Source organism: Belonocnema kinseyi, chromosome 1 (genome assembly GCF_010883055.1).
Source record: "Belonocnema kinseyi isolate 2016_QV_RU_SX_M_011 chromosome 1, B_treatae_v1, whole genome shotgun sequence".
Taxonomy (NCBI): Eukaryota; Metazoa; Arthropoda; class Insecta; order Hymenoptera; family Cynipidae; genus Belonocnema; species Belonocnema kinseyi.
This window is the reverse complement of record NC_046657.1, coordinates 54,920,893-54,933,024: the sequence shown is the minus strand read 5'-3', so window position 1 is coordinate 54,933,024 and position 12,132 is coordinate 54,920,893. Positions and strand designations below refer to the sequence as shown.

Sequence of the window (12,132 nt, the reverse complement as noted above, 5' to 3'; positions counted from 1 at the left end):
AATATCCATATTATGTACATCTGGAAATCATAACCTGGAAATCGGCGCATACATGAAATTAAGAATCACGCGAAACATCCACATCGCCAATTTCTTCAATTTCTTTCAAATGGGGATCGAGATATAAATAAAGACCACCGAAGTCTTCCGAAGCCTTCAGATCGGCAATCATCGTACAGCAGAAAACTGAAGTCGAATCGTGCATTTTCGGCTTACATACGAACTCACAGTTGTAATCATGCACCTTCTGTTATGCGGCTCACAAACGTTAGGTATGGTGGGGGTAAATGTCATCTACGATCTGGCAGCAGTTTTGCACTATCATCATCTATTTAACCTTACTTTATATTTACATATTCACACAAGTACGACAGGTGTTCCAAATCTTTTCACTCGCAGCTACAGACCTTCGTTCCAAACCAATGCTGTCGCATTAGGAAAATGACGATTTTAATTCTCACCCTGCGCTTCTTTTTTATAATATCACTTAATTCTGTTCGTAAGTAGAATATTATATAATAACAAATATATTGTACTCTAAGATATCTTACAGGCACATATGGATTATATTCATAAATTTGAACTTAACTTTGAAATGGATGAAACATATGTTATTATCATCTTTCGTCTTTCCCAAAAAAATTTGTTACAACATTCTTTAAATATTTACATCCAAAGCAATCTCAAAATGTACCAATAATATGAATTTTAATAAATTTTTTCAACTTATGTTACAATGTTTGTAACACATGTTTGGAAAATTATAGTTTAAGCTCTGATAATTTTTTTACAAACCCTTATTACATTTTGAGCTGAAGTTTCTGTCAACATACGTTCAATATATTTTAATTCATCTTTTCGTGCACAGAAAAAACTGCAATTTGTTCAACATATTGTATAATCTTTGTAACATATGTTTGTAAAAGTTTCAGTTCGAGCTGGTTGTAATCATTCTTTAAATCTTGATTACAGCATGCGCTAAAATTTCGCACGCAGGCCTTTTGAAATAAAAGGTCAGCAAATCAACAACTGTAATTTAATGATTGTGAATTATCTTTTCTTGAAGTTCCTTCGGCTTTAAAGAAAAGATTTTCATCTCATATCTTGTGCTTCGCACTCGATTTTGTTTACAGTGGAAAAGTTTCTACATTTAGTTTAACTCTATTATATCGAATGTATTTTACATTTATTTCAGTACTTGGTTTCGCACTTTTACTGCTTTTTCAGGTATTTCAAAATGTACAAATTTTATTTTTTATGGTTACTTTAATATTTGCCTTTTATTTTGGACTAATTTTTATTCTCCACTATCATGAAAAATCTGTCATTTCCATAAATTTATATTATAAAAATTCATTATATGTATTTTGGTATTGAAACATACACGTATTTCTCATTATTTTAATTATCAAATTGGAAAAGTGCGCATCATATATTAGAAAAACACTTTTGTTATGAAACACTTTAATTCTTATAGAGTAGTTTTTCCCTGAATTCAATTTTCTTATTTTTATTATTATTTTTTACGATTTAAGCCAAAAATATACAACCTAACGAAAATTGGCTAGAAGAACATTTGTAAATATACTTTAGGCCAAAAGTTGTATTAGTTAAAATTTTATTTTTTCGTACCTAGCATTGTTTTTCCAAAAATTCAATTTTTTAAATTCTAATGTTATTTTGCACGATAAAAAAAACTACGCATTCTATCAAAAAATTATTAATAACGAATTTTTAGACGCTTGTGTCGTTTGTTTGCAAATTTAATTTTTCTATCTCTAATGCAGTTTTTTTCGAATAAAACAAAAGCTACGCATTCTATCAAAAAGTGAATTGTAACAAATTTTTAGATCTTTTCTCATTACACAAGACACACATACTATGAGCGATCTTGCCCCAATTACTCATTTATAGTGACTTATGCGATCTCAATGCTAAGTTAGACTCATAGATGTGTTCAACAATTTGCCAAAAGGGCGGCAGGTAGTTTTACACCAAAAATACCCAAATTTAACCTTAAACTCAGGCATGCTCTTGTTGCGCCGACAGAGTGGTACAGGTAAGGAGTGACTTATGAAAGAAAGATTAGGTTCAACACAAATTCACACAATAATTTCACTAAGTGGCCATGTCTAATTTAAAACCAGCCTTTTTATTATTTTTTATGTTACAAGGGGGATTCGAAAAACATGTGTTCCAAAACTGCTGAGAACTACCATTATTTAGACTTATTTTATGGCTCAGTCGACGCCATTGTCTTTGAATGAAACTAGTTACATTGGTGTTGTTCGGGCGACTACTAATGGACTTGATTGGACTATAAATTTTCCGGTAATCAACAATAATTCACTGACTCTACTTTACACCGTGAAAAACTTAACCTGACCTTGGCAGAAGTCAGCAATTAACACGCTTTAATGGCGTGTGTCTTCCGTTCTCGCGTGTTTCCTCTCATTGCTCGTTAGTTAATTAATCCCGTTTTCCTAGTAGTTATATTTTCGAGCCTTCAAGGCTATTTGCTTCCAAGAGTTGAGAGTAACGAATGAATGTTACAGAGTAGCGTCTCCGTTCGTCGTCTCAAGTGAGAGGCGGAGCGCCACTAGTGTCACGAAATTGACACTAAAGACCGGTAGAGGGAGAGTAACCACGAGGAAGCGGGACAGTTGCTAGTTGGTTTCCCCGCAGCGTGTTGACGCGCTGTCAATCCACTAGTTTTTCGGTTCGGCACTAGTCCTGCTTTATTCGCTGTTTTTTAACGGGGTGCGCTGACTTTTGTCAAAGCGCAGATTCTCTGCAACCGCAGGTTTCTATATTTCCTGGGGAAACCTCCTCTTCTTAGTCCATGACTTCCTCTTCAGCAAGATGTGGATTTTAACAGATCGCTTTTTGTGCGTGGTGGGCTACCCGTTTTGAATACGATGGCAGGACAATGAACAAGGATTCATACCACGTTTAAACTAACATAATGAATATAAAAGAAGAGACTTCCGAGGTTGTCATGCACATTAAAAGACTTGTTTAGTCGCTACTCTGGGCTCGTTTCCCCAGCAAGATCTTGAAAGTTAAGAAGTTATTTTTAATATATTATTGTGCGAGGTCTATAATACCCCGTTACAATACATAAATAAATACATTCATTCATACGTACATCCATACATACATACATACATGCATACATGCATCCATGCTTTCATAAAAGCATTCATACATATATTCATAAATACATTCAGACAGACAGATAAACACTTAAACAAAAATGTGAAATGTCGGTATTGACCGAAGTATCTAAATACATATTGTGTGAAATAAAGAACAAAATAGTCTTAACGAATATTTTCAGAAACAAAATGCATCAACAATATGCCTCTTTTACTTTGAGTATTGTATCTGTCGTAATTTATCAATATATCCACATATAGATTACAAATGGATGAAATTTAGCAAAGAGGAACCCTTTTTTGATTTAAAAGGGGGTTAGGAAATTACATCAAGATAAAAAATTATCAAAATTCAATAGACTACAATCAATTTCTACCAGAATATCTTGTTCAGCTTACCAGAACATCTCGTTAAATTTGCCAGAATATATGGTTATGTTGACCACAATGTTGTATTCTCTAGCTACCAGAAAACTGGCCATTAGACATTTCTGGGTAAACTTCCAGACATTCTAGTTAAGTTTAGCCGAATTTCTGGTATTATATACCAGAAAATTTTCAAACAGAAACTTCTGATACTTTTAACCAGAATTTATAGTAAGAGCATATTGAACATTCTATTTTAGTTGATTTAACTAGTAATCTGGTTGGTTTACCCAGATTTTTTTTTAGTTTATGCTTACTGTTCATATTCATGAGTTTTCTTCAGTTTTTCGAAGATTCTCGAATTTGTTGGAGAGTTCCACTCCGTCCGATCCGCCAGTTTCCCTTACTTCCGACTTTTTGAGATGCAGAACCAATTCTCCCTCTGATTCAGAACCAGAAACGATCATGTTTCTTTATCCCCCTAGAGTCACTAGATCTATCTTGGACTTAGATTTTCCTTAGGGCACGCAAGCAATTGCGAATAGATGCGTTTAGTCTTCCAGCGCAACGAATGTTACTTTAACGCTACTCCTTTTACAAATAGAACACCAACTATGTATTTTGTAAAAAGTGATAAATGAGAGACTCTTAGATATTTTGTTGATCCACAATTTTTGTTCATTCGTGTTTTTTCGTATTTTGCATAGTTTGACTGCTAAATTATATTTCTGGTTGAAAAAACTTTTTTTTTTAATTTAACTATTTTGTTAATTTTTCTGTTAATTCCTTTTTTAACTGGACATTTAACTATTTTATGTTTGGCTTGACACATTTATGTTCTTCATTTGAAAATTCAACGTTTTGGTTGAAAATGTTTGTATTTTGTTAAAAATTATTGTTTTCTGTAGAAGTTTAATATTTTTTGATCAAAATTCATCATTCTGGCGTGAAAATTATTTTTTTTTATTTAATATTAATTTTTCAGATTGCAATTTGATTGTATCATATTTATCTAAGAATCGAGGAGAGAGAAAAATTCATTTTAAAACTAGTCAAACTTAAAAGTATATTTTGGACTTATAACGTCATCTCGCGCACGTACACGTACATGGTACAGTCAAGCAGTATTTTAATGGAAAACAACGTTTATTCTGCCTATTTCTCATAAGGTTTCGTATGCACATCCGTTAAGTTGTTTTAACAATTGAAAAATTATTAAATCTTAAAGTCCTAAAATAAAAATACATATGTAATGGACGTCAGACTGTTGCTTTATGTATCATTACGCTAAGTTCGTTTCTCGCGACCACCATCTTTAAAGTCGTTTTTCTAAACGTTCTGTTAAGTTGAAATACTAAATTCGTCATATTCCTTCTTCATGCATTGAAAATCACTGACTAAAATAAAAATTATGGTAGAATGAGATTGATCACGATGTGAACGAAATCAGGTATCATCTTTGTATTTTTCACATGCTCTTAGTTTTATGTCCTTAAGATTATATTAAAGAAATTGACAATATTGTGATTCATTCTGTTCTTTTCTTACTAATCTTTTTTTTTACTTAATTCAGTAACATTATAAATATATCGAAAAAGAAAAAGCAGATAAAGCACACAAAAGCAAAATTTAGTAGAAAAGTGAAATTAATATTTAAAAGAGAAATGCAGAAATCATAATTTTATCAATTTTTATATGGAAAAACTGAAAAATCTGATATTTTTAAATTTCTAAAATTTACATGACTTCTTAGAAATCTTCGCTTCTGTCCCTTGAAACACTACCTCGTAGTTCCCCTACAGATTAATATTAGCCCTATAGTCCAGTCGCAAATACCCTGACAGTTGATGCGACTATAAACATTTAATTATTATAAAGTACAACATACCATACGTATTTGACTAATAACAGCATTTTAAACATTTTTTATTAGACATCATTATATTTGCTAACTTTTAAGTAATCGGAAAAGTATTGCCAACAATATACTTGAGCCGCTTTTTTTTCGAACATAAAGCATGAACCTCCAGCTTGTTTCAAAAATATTCAAGGCGTACGTATGCAGTCAATCTGGGTGGCGGCATGACACGACAGAAATAGAAATTTCAAATAATATTTCGAAAAAAGTTTTTTTTTAAATTATGCGCATATTATTAATGATTTTAGATTGAGTAGTTTCATACTCTAAAATTAAAACTTTTGTGGAGTTGAATATTATCTTCACTTGTGTATAGAAAAAATTCAGAAATGCCCAATTGACGTAATTATTAAATACCAAAAAGTACATAGTTTAAAGCTCAGATTTTTAAATTTTCGAAATCAGCAAATTATTAAAATTCTAGATTACCGGAGAGCTTTTTTTAACTTGAAGTTATGCAATATGCAGTATGCATGAAATAAAATATTATTTTAACATATAAATATATACAATTTAAAACATTTTTGTTGGGAATTTAAAACTTTTGGGATTTTGAAAATTCTGGTTTTAACATTAGTAGATAAATTAAATTATCATTTACGGATGAGTTCAGTTAGTTCAGTAGTTGAACAAATACTATAATAGTACATTTAATTGCACCACGCCCAGCGAAAGGCTTTGATATAGAAGTATTTAAAAAATTATATTCAATCTTGCGATAGCGCGATTTGGGACGTGTTAGCGACCGAGCTGGCGATCGAAAGCGGGAGTGCCACATTCTCTTTCCAGATTTCTTTGTCTTTTATTCCTCCCCTGAAATCTTCCCATAATTGTCTCATGTTTCTTCTTCCCATTTACTGATTGTGAATTTTCTGTTCTCTTTCTTTTCCCAATACATTACTTTTCTTACCTGGCTTCCCAATCTAAATCTTGTTAGTCTCTCTTGAATTCTATCGCCCCGCCTTTCCCTTCTTCTAACTCCATCAAACAAATTCTCGCTAACTCTCTTACTTTTCCCTCCCACAGCTTCGTCTCAAATTTCCATGTCCTATTTGCTACTATAGTAAAGAATTGATCCCTTTGCGCTTCTTCTCTCACCATATATCCTTGAATTCTCCAGTCTATCCGTAGCGTACAACTTATATACCTTTCTCGTAAACTGTCAATCTCTTTTCTCCCTTTCCAGCCCCATATCTCTGCATAATTCCGCAATTCCTTCTTCCTCCTCTGGCGCCAAAACTATATCGTCTGCGTATTCTAGAGTATATATCTTTTCACATGCATATACTTTATACAGTGTTGGAATTAGTATCACTCTTCTTTAATCTTTAACTTGTTTCTATTTGCCTCTCTTTACTATGGGTTGCACTACTACTTTCCATAATTCTGGGCACGCACCTTATCTCCATACTTGATTGCACATTATCCATGCGCATTCCTTTAATTCCGTCCCTTCATATTTCCAGACTTCATTTGTAATCTCATCTATACCAGGTGCCTTTTTATCTTTGATTATTGCTAATACATTGACTATTTCTTCCCTTGTTACGTCTTGTTCCTTGTCTCTTTTTCTACCATATTTTTCTCCTTTCCTATCTTTCCTTTATACCTCTCCTAGCTTATCCAGAAAATATTTTTTCCATTCTATTATTTTAATAACCTGATTTGATCTTTCTCTTCTTTTCCTCTTGCTATTTATCACCTTACTTTTATTATCTTCCTCTTTCTTTTGATCACCGAACTCAGTTCACTCATTCTTTTCTCGCATATATTCTTCTCCAATACCTTTTTCCTTTCTTTGTTTTCTTAATTCTTTTCTGACCTCTATCTGTTTCTATTTAAAATCCTTGTTCCATCCAATTCTATCTCCTGCTTTACTAACTTCTTTTTTTTGATGGGCACTTTAATTATATTTTTATTTCTCCTATCATTTTCTACACCTACTCACCTATGTGTGCCTTTGATTCATTTTATCCATATTTTCATTACTTTTTTCTCTCTCTAGTGTCTATATTAAGGAAAAGTGATTCGTAGCTATATATTCTCCTACCTCTAGTTTCTTGACCTTCTCTCTCATCTCATCATCCACTATTACATAATCAATTACCGCTTCCTTTTCTTCTCCTAAGCGCGTATTTTCCGCTTCATCTTCCTTTATATTTCTGTTTAAGATAAACCATCTCCAGATTCTTCCCAACATTTCTTTCTCTTCTATTCCGGTAACATATTTCTTTCCCCTCATGTCTCTTATGTTCTTATGCGCTCTTATGTTCAAATTTCTTTAGTTTTACTAGTACAATTTTGTTTTCGTCTTCGCGTTTCTTTTCCTACACTTCGCATTTTTTCTATCCCTGCTTTAGCATCTATCCTTTTCATCACATTTTCTGCCACTTCCTTCAATTTCCTTCCTTCTAATCTTATTTTCCAATCATTATCCCCACTCTGGTCACCCTGTTTTACTAATAGTTGTTTTAAAGTATTCATCCTGTTTTTAAATGTAGCCTAACTTAACCCATTTTCACATCTTTTTTCTCATGATTTGACGCAACTTTTCTAACATTAACCTTTGAAATTCTGCTGTCCCTCTATTTCCCTTTTTCGTCTTTTCCTTTTTACCCTCTCCATTTTGATCCTTTCCGGCGGTGTTCTGATCATCTTCGGCCTTTTCAGGGTAAATCCTACTTCCTTATTGTCTTCGCTACTTCCTCTTTCCGCCCTATCTCTCTGCCTATTTATAAACGGTTAGATTGAGTCAAAACTATCCGCCTTCCATTACTCTCCCTCTACCGTTTTCCTTTATTAACACCTTTTTTAAAATCACTTTTCAACTGAGTAGCTACTGTCTCCATGGCGCTACCTTACACTGTTATCGTACCTTCTTCCATTCTTCTCTTTCCCTAACACTTTCTGTCGCTAATACTCGGCTGCTCCTGTCTTCCTACTCTGCTTCTCACGTTACACAAACTATTCTCTCAGCCTACACAAAATTCCACTGAAAAATCACTACAAGAAGCACTTCTCAATTATCACAACCTACCTTCATGCCGGAAACGGATGTCCCTGTTTTGTATTAATATTGATTTTATATTTTATTCTAAGAATTGCAAAGGCAAAAAAATTAAGCATGTGATGTGCGCGTTTGTCTTACTGTCATTTAATAAAGATCAATTTATTACTTCTTACAGAATCACTGATTGAACCACCAGAAATACAAATACCACGCAACTATCTAGTACCAAACACAATATGGGGAAAATATCCTGCGGGTCAAATACTAAAAATAAATGGATCTTTTTTTATAATCGAAACAAATCGTCAAATTACACCACTATCAGGATATGAGTTCTTGATTGTCAAGAAGATTAGGGATGGAAACCCCAGCAAACAAAGTACAAGTTCTAGCAATACATGTTACCACTAAAAAAAGCAAATAATGAATTTTCTTAATAACTTAATTTTTGTTAACAAATTTAATATAGAATTTAGAAAATTTTAGATTATTAAACAGGAAAAAACTTTTGTCGAATATAACTGCTGTAATTCAATATTTAGGCAGGAGTTACACTACCAAAGGATAGTATCGGACCACTTGAAGGGATTTATTAGAGTTGATAAACGAGATTCTATTTTACAGCCGCAATTTTTAATATTTTCCCCCATTTCATTCACAACGCATTTAAATATTAATCTATTTTATTGACCAGAGCCTGTTTCTGGAAAAAATGTTTATATTTCGTTTAATAATCAAAAAAGGAGAGATCATTAGAGAAAAATTGCAGTGACGCTCAGAAAACTGTATGTATTAAAAAAAATATTAAATTTCTCTTCAAAAAAAATTGTTTTTATCTGGAAATACTAGAAATTATTGTGATAGTGATCGTTAGTAAAAATTTCTATTAAACAGTAACAATTATAATTGTTATTAACCATTTTTCTGGAAAACTTTGGAGTTTATCTTTTTTTCGGATTTTCATTCATCATCTGAATTGTTGCGGATATTCTTGAAAATAACATAGTATCAATTATATTTGTTAGAATGCAACATGTGCTAATCTTGTAAAAAATGTATTTTTTTGCATATTTAAGTTACAGATTTTTTCGAGTTTGGATTTCTATAAGTCATTTAAAATAGTTCAGATATTGTGGGACCGATACATATGTAATTCTATTTTTCCATTTCATAAGTAATCAAAATGAGTAAATGAAAAGTCTTGAAACTTTCCCTCTGGAAAAAATGGCTTTTGGCAATATAAAATAGTTTTTATTCCACTGGCAGTAGGGCATCAATAATGTAAAGTATTTTCAGGTAGGAACCAGTTTTGTTAAAAAAAATTAGAATATTTTTTTAATACATAAAAATTCTGTTATACTTTGAATTAAATAATAGAAATTGTTTATTTTTGAGTTAACATATAAAAAGTTTATGCAAATCTCTTTTAGAAAAATCTGAAACATACAACAATCAAATTATTTTCATTATGGGAGTGTTCTTGCTTTGAGTAAACACATAAAAAATAAATAAAATTAAATGCAGATATGTTATCTTTAGATGTTTCAGCTTTATCCGGAAGACAGTTTCTCGCATTGAAAAAAATTAAAAAATAGATTTTTTATCATTGTCCAAACCTGAGGAAATATGAAAATTTAAATCTTCGAACTAATTACTTTCAACTACAAATTGATAAATTTAAGTTGTTAGAAATTGATCATTTACAAACTCAAAATAACTAAGTGCATTGCTGTAGTTGAACTGAGATAGAATCATTTTTCCGTGTGAAAACATTAGAATTGTGTATTTATTAATATACTGTATTTATAAAAATTGACATTGTAAATTCATAGCCTTTTTTAATCACAGGGGTCGAGGGGTGTGTAAATATTGTAACAAAGGACAACCTATATAGATGATATTAAAGTAGATAATTTTATAAACTATGAATTAGTTTTTGTCAATAAGTAGACTTTAAACTTACTAAAATTTCTTAGTTCTTTATGAAAAAATTTTGTATCTTTATAATAACTAGGAACTACAATTTTTCACAGAAGAATATTGTATACCACCAGTCACTTTTAAGTTAGGAGATAAACTGCAACGTAAGAAGGAAAAAATTAGCCTGTTTGCAGGCCCCACGCAGATCAATTATGAACGACATTCTCTTTTCAACGGTAATTCAAAAATTAACATATATTCTGAAAAGAATACCAAGCAACTACCTTGAACGAATAGTTTTCCTGACTTTTCTAAATTTTGTGCACTTAATTGATGACTATATTTTTCTTACAGATTTCGGTCAACAAAAACTTATTACGCCTTTGAATGGCGACGAATTATTGCGTGTTGCTGAAAATACTGGCCGTTATGTTACTATTGCAAAATATGTGAATAATAGATGGATCGTGTCGAAACTTATCTTAGACAATGCACATCATGGTCTAGGAGGTAATGTAAAATGTTTTTCTAAGGGTATAGTTTTTTTCTAGTAAGGACTAATTTACTAAGTTATTTTTCATGGCATGTTTATTAAATATTAAAGTGATAAACTTAAGTATTTTATTACAGAATCATTGCCGTGATAAAACCAGTAACATTTTTATGAATTATTCACAATAATTATTATAAATAATATAGTATGTCTTAGACATATCGAGTTTGGATCAATGCTCGAATAATTATAATATTTCGTGGAAGATGTGGCTCCTCCTGAGGGTTTTTTTCCACAAGTGGTGTTTTCCGGTCGGGTTGTACTAAAGCACAAGAGTGTGCAGGTGCAGGCAAATGCGGGAGTTTATGAAAATGCAGCTTTGAAATAAATGGTATTTCTTATATTCTTGAGTTAACTCATTTTGCAACCCTTTGCCTCGTCTGGTTCCAAATTTATTCGACCGCTCATTTCTTCAAGATGCAGAAGTCTAGCTCTGTCACCTTTCTGCTATTCCGTGGCTGCAGTTTTCGCTCGCTTATATCATTAGCATTTTAGGTCAGTAATGTGACCAGATAATCTGGACTTCAATTTAAATGTAACGTTGTTGTTTAATGTTCACAATACTGATTTAAAAGCAAAATCATTGCAATTTGTCGATCTTAACGCTACAACTATTAACAACTTGCTACAAAATGATTAAGGTTGTAGTTTTTATTAGGATCACGAAATTCGTAGGAGTTTGCTCTTTCCCCATGATTAGTCAATCCCAGGGCCAGGCGACTTGTCAACACTGAGAGTAAATCAAAACTCAGGACGACTATTAAGTCATCGACCGATAATCGCGTGAGGCCTATTGGTGGAAAATCTTTACTGCCTTAGAATTGATCATCTAGTAAGGTTTCCAAATTAGTCTCCTATAAGTCGCATCGAAAATAGTGTTTGTGATGCCTTACTAGGGAGTGTACAAATTAAGAAAGTCTTGTGACGAATTTAGTGATATTTGGACAGGTAAACTTTCCATAATGAAGTGTATACACTGTCAGTGCTGGTGAAAAAATTGTCGGTACCGGTAAAAAGATACGGATAAAAGTTCCACATTATTCTGCAACCAGCCGTCGGACATCTTTCCTATCCCCGTGTGGCACTGGAAAAGGGTTGGAAATGTGAACTTATGGCATTTCTGTGGCTAATAACAAATTTGCCTTTTCGCCCCCCCCCCCCCTGATGCTTTGTAAAAGGGCTGAAAGTCTGACCAGAAAAAGGTTAG

The 12,132-nt window shown here is 32.3% G+C and overlaps 1 protein-coding gene across 1 annotated transcript; it reads left to right on the top strand.

Annotated features, from left to right (window-relative positions):
• Nucleotides 1-396: 396 nt before the first annotated feature.
• On the top strand, nt 397-11,109 carry LOC117176240. Its single transcript, XM_033366390.1, has 5 exons — nt 397-499; nt 8,628-8,831; nt 10,486-10,608; nt 10,727-10,882; nt 11,003-11,109. The coding sequence occupies exons 1-5, from the start codon at nt 442-444 to the stop codon at nt 11,014-11,016; spliced, it is 555 nt and encodes a 184-aa protein (XP_033222281.1). The 5' UTR covers nt 397-441; the 3' UTR covers nt 11,017-11,109.
• The last annotated feature ends 1,023 nt before the right edge of the window (nt 11,110-12,132 follow it).